This window comes from Schizosaccharomyces osmophilus, chromosome 2 (genome assembly GCF_027921745.1).
Source record: "Schizosaccharomyces osmophilus chromosome 2, complete sequence".
NCBI classification, from domain to species: Eukaryota; Fungi; Ascomycota; class Schizosaccharomycetes; order Schizosaccharomycetales; family Schizosaccharomycetaceae; genus Schizosaccharomyces; species Schizosaccharomyces osmophilus.
The window spans coordinates 1,260,695-1,277,642 of NC_079239.1; the positions used below are offsets into that span (position 1 = coordinate 1,260,695).

Here is a 16,948-nt window from a genome sequence, read left to right on the forward strand (position 1 = left end):
GTCCACACATGAACCAAATTACAAAAGAAAGGATAATTAAGAGGAAAAAATATAGAAAAGTCAATAGTATTAAAGCTTCTCCCGTTGTCCCAACCGTAATACGAACGAGATCAACTCTGCCCTACTACTAAAATTCAAACGGTTAACAAACACTTTTTCCTTCTTGACTTTTTGTGTCCTTTGTACATTTACCCTTGCTTTATTCTACCAAATTTTCTGTTCTCATGACAATGTTTGGTTTCTCCCTTTCCCTTCGATATTTGCATCTGCATAACGTCCATTTATCCTCACGCTAGTTAGTCTCGTTTATTTATTAATTGTTTTGCAATACGAATGTTTACTCGTTTTATTTCTATTTTAGATCTTCAATAAGATATTGATTGGTGTTTCAAGAAATGCTGTGAATGCATTGCTTCCCTTCGTATACGCTCAATTCAAGGACATGAAAGTAAAAAAAAGTACAACTATGAAATGAAACATTCTTAAGGATAAATCAAAAAGAAAAATGAGAGGAAGCCTACAGCACCCCGGATTCCCATGTTGTCTCCAACCATAGTACTAACGAGGCCCTCAGACGCTTAACTGCAGTGATCGGACGGGAACTGGTGTTTTCGCCTAGGTATGGCCGTAGACAACTCTCTATCTTTTTTAAGCTATCTATACTATTCATAAGTTACTTTAATAGTATACGGGGTTTGTGTTACACATACGTTTGTCATTGAATTGAATTGAATCCAAACAAAATGATACGAGACGCCGTCCATTCCTGCTGAATTGTTAACACCTTGAAATGTATCGAACTTCACTTCTTGAGAAATGAATGCAGGAAATTTGACAATTAATGTGGAAACCTAATTTCGTGATTGTTATTTTGCTTGCGTTTTCGTGAGTAGACATTTTTTGTTGAACAAATAACCAAAGTACATTCAAACTTATGATTTAACATTAGGTCCGTTCAAATTTCTTTACTCACATTTACGCGATTAAAATGAAAGTTAAGTCTTTTTTTTCTTTTTATGGATTTTATGCCGACGGATTGTTTGTGTTTAGAAGACGACTTGTTTACATTTTGTCACCCCGGCAACCATTATTGTTTAATTAAAAAGTAAGCGCAGGACTTTTTACTATAAACAAAGCAACCCATTAAATTCTTTGAAGGATATTTGAGCCATTCAAACGTGTCATCACAGCCGAAAAGCTTCATTATTCAATTGCTTTCACATTGATTCAGTAACCTCGGTTTACAACTAAGCATTTCATACCTACGCTTATTTTCCTGCATTTCCCCTTCTTGCTTAGTATTGTATTCCTTTTGACTCGATTTCCTTCTTTTTAAATTAGTATCTTCAACTTTCGTTTACAAGGGTTTCCTTCGTCAGCTACTTCATAGAAACATTCACTGCCTTCGTTTCTAACTGCTGTTAAAAAAGATGGGACTCAAAATACTCAAATTTGTGTTTATGGCTGCGGCCGTCTTGTGTACTGCGGTAGGCGGTCTTTTATCCATTCTTTGTATAATTAACCAAACACAACATAATACTGCCTTTCAAAATATATACTTCGTTCAGCTCAACACTACCTCGTTGTTTTCAGTCAATAATGCTACCGAGCTCGCACAGTCAATAGGAGACCAAATACAAGGCGATTTAGCAAATCAACTAACCCAAATTATTGAAAAGGACAACTCGCAGATTCAAGCTGCCATTACACAGCTAGAAAAGCAAATGAAGGAGATTTCAGGTGTTCCCGATTGGTATTCAGTCGGTCTTTGGAATTACTGTGAAGGCAAGGCCGATGACTATACAAATCCTACTTATTGTAGTAAGCCTTCGTCGAAATATTACTTCAATCCTGTAAAAATGATCGAAAATGATCTATCAGACGCTGCCAACACCCAAATTAGTCTCCATTTATCTGATGAAGCTGAATATGGTTTAAAAATTTCAAAAGGTATATGTTATGCTCTGCGAGCTATGTATATTTTAGGATTCATGTTTTTCGTTTTTACACTTGCTTCTGTATTAGTTTCTGGGTGCCCCTTCTTTGGCCCTCTATTGGTCTCTGTGTGCTGCTTCTTTGCTACAGTCTTCACATTAGTAGCTGCATGTATGGCTGTTGCTTTTTATCGGGTTGTTATTTCTAAACTTGAGGAACACCTAACCATGTTAAATATCCCAATGGTTTTGGGGAAAAAAATATTCGCATATTCTTTTATTTCCGCAGCTGCTGGTATAGCAGCCCTTATTTTGTTCTTTATTGCCAACTTGACTACGTACTCCCCTGTTTAGTTCTGTATATCATTCACGTTGGTCTGTCTTTTATGGAATGGTTCCTTATTTCTGAAACAGCCACCTTTCGTTACTCTCTTACCATGAGTAGTCATTTATTGATTACAACTCTTTCATTTTGTTTTGCATATTGTTTAATTTTCTTTGATTATAATTAATTATTCAGCACAAAATTCCTATAAAAAAGCTTAAATTGCAAAAAAAAACATTGTATCAAAAGAGCGTATCTGAAATGAATGGGTATTCTGTTCATGGGAATTCTTTGTCTTCTGCAATCAATTCTCTGATCCAAGTTAAGTAATCCATTCCCTTGTTATCTTTCTTCATGTTTGTTTCCAAAAATTTCACAAAATTTGGACGAACTTGACTTTTCATTAAATCATCGACTGTAACATAGGACTTTCCATCAGCAACATCGCAAAAGGCGTACAAAACTTGACGGGCGCTGTCACGATCTTCTAGTTCCTCCATCACAACTTCTGTGAAACGTTCACATGTTACTCCCTCTTCACCGTTCGATGCTCTCTCAAATAAGGCCGTACCTTCTTCCGAGTCATAAACTAAACCCAAAGAAGCCAATGCGGCATAAAATTCCATCTCATTCAACAAATTTGACTTTTTCTTCTCAAAATGACGGAAGACGGTTGCTATACCATCCAATTCTTGCTTCGAGAGGGTTCGTTTCTCTCTTTCCAAAATTTCGTTCTGTAAGTACTTTATTTTATGAGCAATAATTTCAGCTGTGACACCGAACTCATGTTCCAAATCGTCATAGGAAAATAAAGTGTAATCATTTTCTTCAATACCTGCTTCCCTACAGTTGTCTGAATGGACCTTCACGCTGGCTAACTCAATTTCCAATGGACCTAAATGTTCTTGTAAAAACTCAACATGGTCTAGTTGATCCCTCCATTCTCCCTGAAGGTTAGAAATCTCATTTGAAATGGTTGAAAGCATTTTTGAAAAACTGTTTGCGCGTTCTGCGAAAGATATACGCATATTTTCTTTAATCTCTCTCATACGGGTATTTATTAACTTAGAGCGATCTGCTTCTTCGGTCAGAAAATCCTTCCATTCACGTTCCAAGTCCACAATTTTCAAGCCAGCAGGAGGCTCATACATTTGAAGTTGGTAGGTTTTTAGACTTGTCTGAATTGTTGCGAGGAGGGATTCAAGGTCAATTTTCTCCTTTACCCATTCTCGTTTTTCAGCTGCCTTGAAACCAACAAAATCTCGAGAATGAGCTTTAACATCAGAATATGTGTTCTCAAAAGTAGATGCCTTCCAGTATTCACGAACTCGAGAAATGCTCTCTAAAAGTCGTTTCATACGAGTTTCATAGTCTTCCTGCATCGAGCGCGTTGACATCAAAACTTCCGTAAATCTCTCAACTCTTCTAGCAGCAGTCTCGACCTTATCCAGGGTAGAAAAAGCATGAAAGTATTCCGCAATATAAGTCATGATACTGCGTTCATCGGGACGATCGACATCGCAAACATCCTCGACGTCGATTAAACGAGGGATACCGATATGCTCTTGAGCAATATCAAAAGCAAGCTGCATATTTTTTCGATTGTCTTTTTTGTCTAGTTCGTGATAGTTCAACAGGTCAGGTCGATGCTTGTGAATTAAAGCACAGAATGCCAAGCCATTCGTCCAACTTCTTGAGAAATCATGAATTTCCACCTCTGGACGATACTTTGCAGTTTTCCGCTGACACCATAGAAGCAAACCTTCCTTAGCAGTCAAACCTTCTTCATTAATATCAGCAATTGTGAATCTTAAAATCAAAGTCCAAATTAAACCAAGGATTAATTTGAGGTTTCCATCAACGATGTCTAGAACCAGTTAATTTTCTATTATAGAACAAATAGATAATATCTTTTACTCTTTTGATAATGCCAACTCCCTTCAGTTACAGTCCCTTCATGTAAACAAAGTACTAAACTTTTGCAGAACCTTATGGAAAGAAAGCTTTATTACCAAAGTATTCTTAAATTTTCATACCAGCTGGACCAATGTTTGTTAAAGGCATCCCTTTACTCTTGATGTACTCCAAAGCCTTATTGACATTTTCGAGTTTGTGCAAACGGAGACGAGGCTTCCGATTGTATTTCCCTAATTGTTCATCGCCAATGATTTCTAATAGCTGAATTAAGAGTATTCCGTCTGATAAATCTTTCCCCAGGTTTAAAACCGTAGGTAAATCGTGTAATGAAAGTTTTGTGTTAAACCTATATTTGTTTCGCTTGTTAATCCATATTTTCCTTCGTTCTTACTTACCATTTTGTAAAAGTTCTATTTTGTACGTTCTGCCATTGATTTGCTTGCATCAAAGGTAACTTCTTCGTGACAACTATGTTTCGGTGGGAGTAAATATTACAAGAAATCAGCTCTATAAGTTAAGGGAGGTTACAAGCTATACTTGCTTGATGAGCGTTACATTTGAAATTTGTGAAAATACACTTATTGAATTATTATTATTGATCTATGAAGCTTTTCAAGCTTGTGGAAAACAAGCAGCGTTTATTTCCAGCTCCAAAATTTTAATATGTAAAAATCCTGAATCCTACAGGTTTCTTTTTATTTTCTTACTATTACTATAGTAGTTGATTGAACATTCTCTAAAAGTCATAGTTAACAATTTTTTTCAGGCTCTGCCAACCAAAGATACAATAATTGGTTTATTAGCAGAAGGAAATAAATACAAATTATGTGTCATAAATATCATTTCTATGTGAAATTATTTCATAAAAATTCGTTTTCCATCAAATGAATGCATTTCATTTGGATTGGATACAAGTTACACCCTTGAAAACATGCTTTTGTATAGTCGCAATAATGAAATTACCTATAAAACAGCAAGCTTGCTTGTCAACGCATTTCGCCAGTTTACTTTCAGGAGTTTCTGTGAGAAAAGAAAGGAAAATTCAATTTACCAGTAACCTTTCGAAGTACGAGCATAATCGTTTCATGGGTTAAAGGCCTCAAATTAAATAATGCAAGCACATAAAAATTAAGGGATTACTAACTTCTGTCCCTCTGGTAATTCAAACTTGGTCTCTGAAGCTGCCCCTTGAAAGTCATCATCGGCGTTCGTAGAGTTAATGCCAAACTTTATGAACAATCCGGTCCATTTAGCTTCATCATCTTGCTCCTCGTTCATCTGGGCTTTGGCCAATGTCTTAATCCTTTGTCTTAAAGGTACTTTCTCCCAAGACAAAAAGCAATGTTCGTCGGCAGAAACAGGGACTGACAGGAATGATTCCAATGGAATAGATACGTTTTCTTCTAAAATACGAAGTTCAACTCCATCAGGCACGTCGATCGGGAGTAAAAGCACGTTTTTCTGAAATGTGAACACTTGAGATGTTCCTTCTTCTGCAAAAAGATCACTTTCTGCCAGATCGCAAACAAATGTGTTGTCATCAAACTCTGCGGATATGCTGGAAGCAAATTGTTCGCATATACCCTTCAATTCTTCTTGTTCTACGGGCCTAAAGTTCAAAGACATATTTTTGGTTGTTGAAGCACTACGCTGTAAAATGTAGCAAATGGTTATAACATTTTTTATATGGCATAGAAATTAGCAAAACAAAAACAGGTAGCAACTCTTTAACATTCTTTAGTTATTTACAAAGGACATATACACATAGAACTTATACTCTCAGAATCATTATGGCATTACTATAAAAATGATCGACAATGAGGCTTTCACTTTCTTGGGCTACTTTTTGAAACGTCCCGTTCCAGTAAAACAGGTTTAATAACCTCTTCATCAAAGCGTGAAAACCATTGGGCTTGATCATCTCTAGATGCATGGAAAAAATGGTTGAATGCTCCGGCAGCTCTTTGGTATTGCTCAAAAGTATTAGAAATTTTCTTTGAAGGACTAGCCTCAGAGAATACCTCTACATTCTCATAATCATCTGGCACAATTGGTCGATCAGGGGCAGCAGCTGGAGAATCAAGAGACGCATTGGAAAGCTCCATAGCTCCATTCTCTAAATCATAGTCAGCCGTAGCCTGCCATGGAAGCATGGAGAATTCGGTATCGCTATCCACATCGGCAGCTACACCAGTTTCGATGTTTAAAATTTCAAGCATACGAGAAGTAGTTCCACCGAAAATGATAAGTGTCAGTACAACTACAACAAGTGTTGTGGCCTTGAGTGTCTGAGCATTTTCACCTTCGAAACCAGCGGCTAAAGCGACACCTACGGCACCACGAAGACCAGCCCAGAAAAGCATCATTTGATAACTATATGGGATATGGTCTATGAGAGTTCCGTCCTTTTGGCGATGAAATTTGTTCATTAGTTTACTCAAAGGAAAAACGTTCATATATCTAGAAGCAGTTACCGCAATCTATACATCATTAGTACATTTCCCGGGTGAGCCATGCCAACAGCTTATACATACCGTGGTAATCAAAATAAATATAGGTTTATAGACTAGATCAACTTGAGTGAATAAGGACATTCCCAAATAAATAAATATAAAGTTCTCAGACAACTGAGCCAAAACTCGAAACACATATTTCGTGCTCAATTTTGCCTTGTAAGACATATTATAGAAAGCATAATGTTTCAAAGTTATTCCGCAAAACAATAGTGAGACAACGCCAGACATGTGACATCCATTGGAAAAAAAATAAGAGGCATATGCCATGAGCAAGATAATGCAAGATTCAATGTGAGGATAACGTCGCAAATAAGAATATTTCAAAAGTAAAGCAGTCATAAGCCCGACGGAAACGCCAATTAACAGACTTACGAAAAACGTAATTATAAAAATAGTTATACCGTTAAATAGGGTAAACAAATGAAGTTGTTTTCCTTGAAATTTTTGCAAAGTTTCAAACATAACAATTGCAACTGCGTCATTTAGAATACTCTCACCGAAAATAATGGTGTAAAGCTTTTGATCCACTCTATAAGAATTGAAAATCGCAAGAACAGTGACGGGATCCGTGGCCGATAAAGTAGCGCCCATGGACAATGCTTCTACAAAGGACATGTGGAAGTTTTCAAAGTTTAAAAATGAGAATATGTATACGAGGATTCCCAAAGTAACGGCGGATATAAAAGTACCGGCAAAAGCAAAAGTAAGGATTGTGCCTATATTTCGAAAGAAATTTGACTGTTCCGAGTTAGCACTTCGTACAATGAATGGATTTAAGTAGCAGCGCATGACTACGAGGAAGAAACATACCTGATGCAATTCATACCCCGAATTGAGAATGATAGGCGGAAGTAAGACGTTGAAAAAATACGTAGAGTGAAAAGAAACCATATTTTGAATAATCAATCCTGGAGAAACCCGAATGATCAGGCCGACAACCATACCGACAAAGACGGAAATGACGGTTTCATGAATGGCTCGAATCTTTTTTGATTGAACATAATAGCTAGTAAGAAGGGCACCAATCAGGAGAACGAGAAGAATAAACAGAGCCCAACTTGAGTACAGCTCTTGTAAAGCTGGATCTTGATCATCATCCTCATCGCCATCAGCTCGTCTGATAACTAAAATATGTTAGATTTAGCACGACTTAAAGAATAATTTCCAAGAGTAAAAAAAAGTTATTGACTGCCAAATCGAGGAGTTTAATGATTAACAAACAGTCAAAGCTTGACTACCAGAACTTCGTGGTTCATACTCACCATTAATTATGGAAGCAGCATCCATGAGAGTACAGAAAAGAGTTAGTTTGAATGCGATAGCACTTTTTCGTGGACGAATTCAACGGCTGTGAAATCACAGTAGTGAGCGAACAGATTTCCCTCAAGTGTTAATGAAAACGACAGCTTTTAAACTTATATAAGCTTTATAGAAAGAGTTACTTTCATCAAAATGCACGAATATGTACAAAATATTGAATGGATTTCTGATAACAATTCTCCGTATAGAAGCTTCACTGTTCACGAAATATATTTGTTACTTCTACCGTGTTACTTTGTTCCTTGTCTGTAGGCGGTTTATCATTGCCAGATTTTAAAATGTAAAATCCTTGGTACCTGGGTTATGCATGGGTTTGAAATCATTACTGCAAGTTTAATTCATTAAGTTTCTTATTCAACAATAGTGACAGATGGTTCTGTAAGTGTGTCTGTAATATACTTTTTTGACCAATGTTGTTTGATATGTAGAACACACAGAAAAGTCACTATGGAATGATTCTTATTGTAAGGCTCAGATTGTGTTAAATAGAATTCATTTCACTTTGACTTTCTATATGTGCTTTCGCGAGTTGAAATCAAAGCTACCGAAGAGCGAGGTTACTCGAGTATGACAGATTTTCCTGTTCACAAAAAATCATGGGAATAAACCCATAACTGACTATATCAAAAAAAGAATGTAAGTATTCAGAAGGAATATACGTATATATTTAGGGGATACTTTGTAAGAAGCCAGCTTCAACACAGTTCGGCAAAGGTATTTAACAACCATGATTTCCAAATGAAAATAAAAAAGGGACCAGTCAATACCGATACCATTGGTTTATTTTTACAACCCATCAAAAGCAATCATGGCGTTTCTGCGCGTGTTCAACCGTGATGATCATTTAGCGTGATTAGCAAGCCTATAGTAATCAATCACAGTTCAAACACGCATAGTTCCTCGGACTGGGGATTTTGAGGCTTAAAAACCAAGCTGTGACCATTTAAAAAGAAACATTATCAAACGGAAAGTGCTAAAAGAAGAGATGGGCGGACGTATCTCTTATAGAAGAATCAAAAAATAAGCATTTCTCATTACAGATTCAACAAACAGGTATAAGATTCAGCAGTGTATTACGATCATTTTATAGAAGTAATAAAAGCCACTGAAACAAACTATAGTCAAAGAATTGCATGCTTTAAAAAGGGAGAGGGGAATTTTTAGGAAACAAAATCCAACAGGAGTTGGCACATGCGATATTTACAGAACTTTAGTCAAAACGTATTAATGAGACGTAGACGATGGGGTTGTGCTTTGACCTTTCTGCGATTGTTTGTCATCAATAACCACGATGGAAGAGGACCATTCGGATTTGGTAGGTTCCTCTTGAGCGTTGGGTTGGGAACCTACATAAGGATTCTGCATAGCGGGACAAGGAAGTAAAGAAGGAAGTACGACAGTTGCTGTGGCAAAGAGAGCAGTCGTTCCAAATAGCAGGTTTACCAGCGACCGACGCTGGGATGCTCTGAGTGTACGAAACATAGAGAAGAAGTATAAGATGTATTAAAAAAGACAATTCATGTCCAAGAATTGGGTGAAACCCAGAAAAGCAAGAGAAATCGGGGGAAGGCAGACAAATAAGAGACCTTTCCTGTCTGCCTTTCATAGGAAGAAGGAGAACCAATAAGAGAGGTAGGAATCAGAAAGAACCAAAACCCTGAGGCAGAGCATGTATAGAAATTTATAAAAGTAATAAAAAGGTTTATATTGTTTGAAATTTTCTTTTTTTCTCCGCTCACTTTGGCCCTTTATTTCTCAAAATCGGACTTTCTCATTGCAATAATCTTTTCTGCCCTGTTCAGCCCTTTATAATTATACTTCCATCAAAAACTTCACTATGACACTCTTTAACAGTAATATCCTAAGCAAACTTATGTATAGTAATAATATGACCTTATGCTAACATATGCGTTTATGCATAAGGTAAAACCTGTATATGCTTTATATATATGCATATTACTATTTGGTGAAAACAAGTCGAACATGAATCTGATTTTACAGAAAGTCATAGTTTAATTCTCTATTTTCATCCTTTTCTAATAAATCAAATTATTCGTCTTTCTACTTCAGGAAGTAGATGCCGTGTTGAATGGTCGTTTGACTCAGCATGAGATCATTGACAGGTATTTCATTCTTTCTCGGTATGACAAAAAGCCCATTTACTTCACTGATATTTTTGTTACATTTTACCCTACAGAAGTAATTTAACTCTTTCTGACTCCCAGTGTTAGGCCTATTTCTTCCATACTTATTCATAGTCAAACATAATGTCGGGAAAGCCTGCTATTTCTGTAAGTGAGACGAAAATCGAAAACATACATTGGTTTATCCTTTCAAAAGGGAGTAAAACGAAAAGCCAACCATATATACAATAATAAACAAAGCAGCGATGTCATGCCTTTTGAAACTTCGTACTAATGAAAACTTAGTTGCTCAGTGCGTCCGTTGCTAAAGCCCTTGATGGGGAGCTAATGTCGACTGGAGCCTTTTCGGTAGATCAGTAAGTCTGGGAGCGTATGAGGGAATACTATATGTAATTACTAACTGCTACTTTTTCTTTAAGGCTTATGGAGTTGGCTGGCTTGTCGGTTTCTCAAGTTGTATATCGTGAATATCCCCGCTCTAGTCATGTCAAAGTGCTTGTCTGCTGTGGTCCCGGAAACAATGGAGGTGATGGTTTAGTGGCTGCTCGACATCTCTGGCAGTACGGCTATCAACCGACCGTCTACTATCCAAAACCATCATCACCAGACCTGTACAAGAGATTGTGCAAGCAACTTGAAGACCTCGACATACCCATCCATACTACCCACACTTCTGATTCGTTTCATCAACTCCTCAACCAGTCATCTCTGATCGTGGATTCTTTGTTTGGATTCAGCTTTAAGGGCCCAGTTCGTGAGCCTTTCGGTGAGATTCTCTCTGCCATTGTCGATTCCAAGCTTCATGTTGTTTCTGTCGACGCTCCGTCCTCTTGGGGTAAGTTTCAGTATTTTGAAAAACCACCAAATGTCCTAACCAATGTAGAAATCGATGAAGGTCCTCAAAAGGAAGGTCCTTTAAAGAATTTCAATCCAAACGTCTTAATTTCTCTCACAGCCCCCAAGCCCTGTTGCAATTTCTATAAGGGCAAGCATTACCTTGGTGGTAGATTCGTTAGCAAGGCCATCAAGGAAAAATATCACTTGCAATTGCCTCCTTATCCTGGAATGGACCAGATTGTTAATATCACGGATGAGCCCTTAGCTACTGTATAAAACGTTTTCCGCTTGGGGTACCCTTGATGTCTCAAACTCAGAAAAGTTTCCTTTTTTTTGCGATTTTAAATACATATGACAACCTTTAATTGTAAATTATAATGATTTTGTTTTTACACTAAAAGTTACCTCCTTTATAGCTAAAAAGTCTCTGCTTAATAGTAAGACATTTTCTACCATTCATTCAAAACTATCCACCTTTTTTTTTTCACATATTTATATTTTTGAAACCAGTCTATAACGAATTTTCAGTTTTTTCTTCAAATCATAATTTATTATCATTGCTGTACCAGAACGTGCAGGCAACCACTACGTGGCCATTTACTGGAAGTTTTGAAAAAATCTTTTTGGAGCTTCTTTTTACTTATAAATCTCCTTATTTCTCATTTTTTTTTGAGTTGCATTCAAAAAATTTCTGACGAATTTTATTTCTAGAAGAAATTTTTAATCTTTTTTTCCTGTGCTGACCCATTCACCGCTTTGGCACATCTTGAATCTTAGTAAGCAATAACCGCTACTGAGGTCCTTTTTTAGCTTTTCTTATTGTATTCTTTCCTTTTCAACATTTCGCAAAAACGTAAAATCGAGAATATGACTGATCCTTCCAACCGCGAGGAATTGTTCCCTGAAATTGGTACAGCTGCCCAGAATGTTTCTGGCACCGACAATGAAAGTACTGGCGTCCAGGAAGTTGAGTCTTTGTGCATGCAATGCCATGAGAATGGTATCACAAGACTTTTCTTGACAGTCATCCCTTACTTTCGAGAAATCATTTTAACTTCTTTTGAATGCCCTCACTGTGGCTTCAAGAATGCTCAGGTTCAACATGCTGAGGCTGTTCAAACAGAGGGCTCTAGTTTCACTCTCCAAGTCAGCGAGAAAGATGACCTTAATCGTACTATTGTCAAGAGCAACGAAGCTGTCATCCGTATCCCCGAGCTTCAATTAGAAATTCCTGGACGCCTTGGCCAATTGACCACGATTGAAGGGGTTTTAAGCAACATTCATGATGACTTGTCTAAAGATCAAGAGGCTCGTAAAGAATCCATTCCTGAAGTGTATCAGCAAATTTCTCAATTTTTGGAACGCGTTCTTCAATTCCGTAATGGAGAGGCTCCTTTCACATTTATCCTTGATGATGTTACTGGTAATAGTTGGGTTGAAATGAGACCCGGTAAAGATGGTAATCGCTGGACTCAAGTTAAGTACAAGCGTACCCTTGAACAAAACCACAAATTGGGTCTTGTTAACACAGATGAAGGTCAAAATCCTGAAACTAAGGAAAATACTAATGCACCTGCCACTTTGGCTCACGATGCTACTGCCGTAGAGGTTGATCCTAGCGAAGTTCACACCTTCCATTCTACTTGCCCATCTTGCTCCCATCCTTGTGATACACACATGAAGCTTTTAGATATTCCCCATTTCAAGGAAGTAATTATCATGTCCACTGTCTGTGACCATTGTGGTTACCGTTCTAACGAAGTTAAAACCGGTGGTGCAATCCCTGATAAGGGTCGCAAGATCACTTTGAAGGTCATGGACACTGAGGACCTTTCTCGTGATATCCTCAAATCTGAAACTGCTTCCTTGCAAATTGCTGAACTTGGTTTAGACTTGTATCCCGGTACCTTAGGTGGCCGATTCACTACCCTCGAGGGAATTCTCACTCAAATTTATGATGAGCTTTACGGCCGTGTTTTCTCTCAAGAAAGCGATTCTATGACCCCCGAACAAATCGCAACCTGGCAGCAATTCCTTAGCAACTTGACAAATGCTAAAGAAGTTGGTACTCAATTCACCGTTGTTTTGGATGATCCTTTGGCTCAAAGCTATCTTCAAAACTTCTACGCACCTGATCCTGATCCAAACATGGTAATTGAACAGTACGATCGAAGCTTTGAAATGAATGAAGAGCTTGGTCTTAATGATATGAAGACTGAAAATTACCAACAGCCTACTGCTGACACAAAAAAGGAATAAACGGTTAGCCATGCCAATATTTTAGGCTTTTTGAGTTGTTATAATTACGGGTTTCGGAATTTCATGCATTTTTTTTCATATATGCTAGATGAACAAAATAGTGCTTTATTATTTTGCCTATTTAGGAGGTATTGTAGCTGCCTTATTTGTAAGTGTATTCACCGAACGTTTTCAACAAATGATCGCGAACAATCGTAAAGGCGGGCTACAAGCATTTATTCCATTGAAGTCATGGTCTTGTTAACTTTTATTAGATTTCAATCCTTATACTTATGGCATTAATTCTTTTATTCCAAACTAGTGATTAACAAAGTATCGCTGGGTTTCATAATTCCATGATTATACGCGATGCGATTTAATAGTACTCTCTCTCTGCCATCACTCATTGAAACATAAACAAAACACATTTTCCGTCTTTAGCACATTGTCTCTCTTTTCACATTATTTTTTTGAATACAAATCAAAAAGCATTTCGATTGATGATTCAAGACCCTACAAATTCGCCCCGTCTCGATGCTCTATCATCTAGAAACAAGGAAAATGCACCTGGAAAGCTCTTCAAAAAATTCAAGTGCCCATCTCTAATAATATCAGAAAAGCGAAAGGAATTGCCTTTAAGAAAGCGACCTAGGATTAATTATAATGAATTTGGATCTAGCGGCAATGGAAATGATTCTGCCTATGTGACAGAGGAAAGAGCTGGTCTAGCAGCTATTAAAGAAGCTAATCATATTGTACTTTCACAAGAAAGGAAAGATCCAGGTACGGTAATAAAAAAACAGTTTTCTGTACCAAAACCGATTAAAGGACATGAAGACTTGTCCAAAGTTAGTTTCAGTCGGCCACCGCCTACATTAGGAATGAAAAAAAGAACAGAGATTATTGCTAGGCCACTTTATGATCCTGCTGACGAATTTGCAATTGTTTTATATGATCCTACTACCGATACTCATGAAGAAGTTCCCGATATCAAAGAATTTTTGACAAATAAACGTAAAATTGAGCTGGAAGCAAAGTCCAAAAAAGGAAAAAAGCAAATAATTGAAAACCAGTCAGATACTGAAGAAGAAGAAGCTAATCAAAGTAATGACTCCACCGATTGTTTTAGCCAAGAGAATTCCGAAAAATCAACCGAGTCAGACTCGACAGCAACTGGCAAAGGGAAATACAAAAGGCAGAACAAAAGCTTAAAAGACTTACTTGGTATTCAAAAAGAGAAACCGCCACCACCACCTGTACCCGTTGTAATCGACCCAAAGTTAACTCGCATTTTACGTCCACATCAAATAGAAGGTGTGAAGTTTTTATACAGATGTGTTACAGGGCGCGTGGATCGTGGTGCGAGCGGCTGCATTATGGCAGATGAAATGGGTCTCGGTAAAACTTTGCAATGTATTGCTTTGCTATGGACTTTGTTGAAGCAGTCTCCTCAAGCTGGAAAGCCAACTATCGAAAAAGCAATCATTACTTGCCCATCTTCTTTGGTGAAAAATTGGGCCAATGAATTAGTAAAATGGTTAGGAAAAGATGCGATCACTCCTTTTATTATTGACGGAAAAAGCTCAAAGCAGGAGTTAACTGTAGCGTTGCAACAATGGGCTCAAGTACGAGGTCGTCAGGTTACCAGACCAGTTTTGATATCTAGTTATGAAACCCTTAGAGGTTATGTTGATTGCTTGAAAAATACGGAAATTGGTGTATTACTGTGTGATGAAGGACATAGATTAAAGAATAGCGACTCTTTGACATTTACTGCTCTAGACAAATTAAATGTCCAAAGAAGAATTATTCTTTCGGGTACTCCTATTCAGAACGACCTTAGTGAATACTTTTCTTTATTAAATTTCGCCAATCCAGGCCTCTTAGGTTCACGACCAGAGTTTCGAAAGAATTATGAAATCCCCATTCTACGTGGACGTGATGCTGATGGCTCAGACAAAGATAAAAATATCGGAGATGAAAAATTGGCTGAACTGGCGAAAATTGTGAACCGGTTTATCATCCGTCGTACGAACGAAATTCTTTCTAAGTACCTTCCAGTTAAATATGAGCATGTAGTTTTCTGTGGCTTGTCTGACTTTCAAATGAAGCTCTACAACCACTTTGTTACGTCTCCAGAAATTAACAAAATTATAAAAGGAACCGGTAGTCAACCGTTGAAGGCGATTGGCATCTTGAAAAAGTTGTGTAATCATCCTGATTTGTTGAACATATCGGAAGATTTGGAAGGTTGCGAGTCGTTGTATCCTGCTGGCTTTACTCCGCGTGAACTTCGTGGTCGTGATCGTAGCATCGATTCTTCCCTCTCTGGAAAAATGTTGGTGTTAGAGAGAATGCTTGCTCAAATTAAACGAGAAACAGACGATAAAATAGTGTTGATCAGTAACTATACTTCGACATTAGATTTGTTTGAGCAGCTCTGTCGAGTGCGAAGTTATAAAGCATTGCGTTTGGACGGTACAATGAATGTCAACAAACGTCAGAAATTGGTTGATAATTTCAATGATCCAGAAAAAGATGCATTTATCTTTCTTTTATCTTCCAAAGCCGGCGGTTGTGGTATCAACCTTATCGGAGCTAATCGATTGATTTTATTTGATCCAGATTGGAATCCAGCTGCTGATCAGCAAGCCCTCGCAAGAGTTTGGCGTGATGGACAAAAGAAAGATTGTTTTGTCTATCGTTTTATCGCGACAGGCACAATTGAAGAAAAGATTTTCCAACGTCAATCTCATAAGCAATCCCTTTCATCTTGTGTTGTTGATGAAGCTCAGGACGTTGAACGACATTTTTCTATGGATAATCTTCGTCATTTATTTCAGCTTAACGAAAACACTATTTGTGAAACCCATGAAACCTTCAAGTGCAAACGCTGTCGAAACGGAAAACAATTTATTCGGGCTCCTGCAATGTTGTATGGTGATACCAGTACTTGGAACCACTTTACTAATCCTACTCTTGAGAAAATTGAAGATCACTTATTAAAGCGAGAATGCGGCAAGGATCAAGTTACTACAGTATTTCAGTACAAATCCCATTAGCTTTGTTTGTGCATATCAGGGTTTCTCCTTCCATCTGCTTCCGTCCAATTTATTAATGACTCGTGTTTTATCTTTCTTTGACTTTTAATGGTACTAATGGAATAAAGGGTATACATATGCTTTTTTTATTATTTGCAATACTTTAAAGTAATTGCTTTATTTATAACTCAAATTTATACTAGATGCTTTTTATAATTTAATACACCTTATAATAGATGTCATCTTCAGAATGACAAGAGCGCAAGTGAAAGCTTTGCTGTAACAATAAAGGCTTATTGCAAACTATGCAATGAAATATCTCGAATTATTGTTTTGGTTAATTATATAGTAACAGTGTATTTACCTAATACAATGCATATTCACCATGTCCACCTTTGTATGAAAAAGTGAACAAGAAAATTCGAACCTTTGGATAAATTGCATTCACTGAGATATATAAAGGCATCTTTTTACTTAACCTCAACCTATAGCTACTCAGAGGCGAAATGCACTTTACAAATTTGCTTTTTGTCACTCTAATAGCTTATATAAAGAATGCTTTTGTTTTCGAAAGAAACACGTAAAAAGGAAGACGTGTTTCGAAAACAACAGCAAACATAAACAAGTATGTAATGTATGTAATAACATAAGAATGATATGAGCAATTTATTCGGCT

The 16,948-nt window shown here is 37.3% G+C and overlaps 8 protein-coding genes and 1 non-coding gene across 9 annotated transcripts; 4 read left to right on the forward strand and 5 right to left on the reverse strand.

Moving 5' to 3' along the window:
• Positions 1 to 514: 514 nt before the first annotated feature.
• SOMG_10070 lies at positions 515 to 629 on the reverse strand. The gene has a single exon (XR_008803603.1). It is a non-coding gene; the product is annotated as a 5S ribosomal RNA (ribosomal RNA).
• An 801-nt stretch (positions 630 to 1,430) lies between these two features.
• On the forward strand, positions 1,431 to 2,288 carry pun1 (plasma membrane anchored protein, claudin family, SUR7 subfamily, predicted membrane sensor Pun1; the record flags this gene model as incomplete). The annotated part of the gene is made up of 1 exon (XM_056181856.1): positions 1,431 to 2,288. The coding sequence occupies one exon, from the start codon at positions 1,431 to 1,433 to the stop codon at positions 2,286 to 2,288; it is 858 nt and encodes a 285-aa protein (XP_056037669.1).
• A 249-nt stretch (positions 2,289 to 2,537) lies between these two features.
• Positions 2,538 to 4,621, reverse strand: ain1 (alpha-actinin; the record flags this gene model as incomplete). The annotated part of the gene is made up of 3 exons (XM_056181857.1): positions 2,538 to 4,126; positions 4,296 to 4,522; positions 4,572 to 4,621. The coding sequence occupies 3 exons, from the start codon at positions 4,619 to 4,621 to the stop codon at positions 2,538 to 2,540; spliced, it is 1,866 nt and encodes a 621-aa protein (XP_056037667.1).
• Positions 4,622 to 5,304: 683 nt separating this feature from the next.
• SOMG_03067 (Schizosaccharomyces specific protein) lies at positions 5,305 to 5,802 on the reverse strand (the record flags this gene model as incomplete). The annotated part of the gene is made up of 1 exon (XM_056181858.1): positions 5,305 to 5,802. The coding sequence occupies one exon, from the start codon at positions 5,800 to 5,802 to the stop codon at positions 5,305 to 5,307; it is 498 nt and encodes a 165-aa protein (XP_056037436.1).
• Positions 5,803 to 6,002: 200 nt separating this feature from the next.
• Positions 6,003 to 7,979, reverse strand: SOMG_03068 (CPA1 sodium ion/proton antiporter; the record flags this gene model as incomplete). Its single annotated transcript, XM_056181859.1, has 4 exons — positions 6,003 to 6,656; positions 6,711 to 7,430; positions 7,503 to 7,816; positions 7,955 to 7,979. 4 exons carry the CDS (start codon positions 7,977 to 7,979, stop codon positions 6,003 to 6,005), a joined length of 1,713 nt encoding a protein of 570 aa, XP_056037665.1.
• A 1,257-nt stretch (positions 7,980 to 9,236) lies between these two features.
• Positions 9,237 to 9,494, reverse strand: coa2 (cytochrome c oxidase assembly protein Coa2; the record flags this gene model as incomplete). The annotated part of the gene is made up of 1 exon (XM_056181860.1): positions 9,237 to 9,494. One exon carries the CDS (start codon positions 9,492 to 9,494, stop codon positions 9,237 to 9,239), a length of 258 nt encoding a protein of 85 aa, XP_056037666.1.
• A 785-nt stretch (positions 9,495 to 10,279) lies between these two features.
• Positions 10,280 to 11,269, forward strand: mug182 (NADHX epimerase; the record flags this gene model as incomplete). The annotated part of the gene is made up of 4 exons (XM_056181861.1): positions 10,280 to 10,303; positions 10,442 to 10,512; positions 10,576 to 10,991; positions 11,040 to 11,269. 4 exons carry the CDS (start codon positions 10,280 to 10,282, stop codon positions 11,267 to 11,269), a joined length of 741 nt encoding a protein of 246 aa, XP_056037781.1.
• A 591-nt stretch (positions 11,270 to 11,860) lies between these two features.
• Positions 11,861 to 13,252, forward strand: zpr1 (EF-1 alpha binding zinc finger protein Zpr1; the record flags this gene model as incomplete). Its single annotated transcript, XM_056181862.1, has 1 exon — positions 11,861 to 13,252. One exon carries the CDS (start codon positions 11,861 to 11,863, stop codon positions 13,250 to 13,252), a length of 1,392 nt encoding a protein of 463 aa, XP_056037780.1.
• A 479-nt stretch (positions 13,253 to 13,731) lies between these two features.
• On the forward strand, positions 13,732 to 16,293 carry rad54 (DNA-dependent ATPase Rad54/Rhp54; the record flags this gene model as incomplete). The annotated part of the gene is made up of 1 exon (XM_056181863.1): positions 13,732 to 16,293. The coding sequence occupies one exon, from the start codon at positions 13,732 to 13,734 to the stop codon at positions 16,291 to 16,293; it is 2,562 nt and encodes an 853-aa protein (XP_056037783.1).
• Between the last annotated feature and the right edge of the window lie 655 nt (positions 16,294 to 16,948).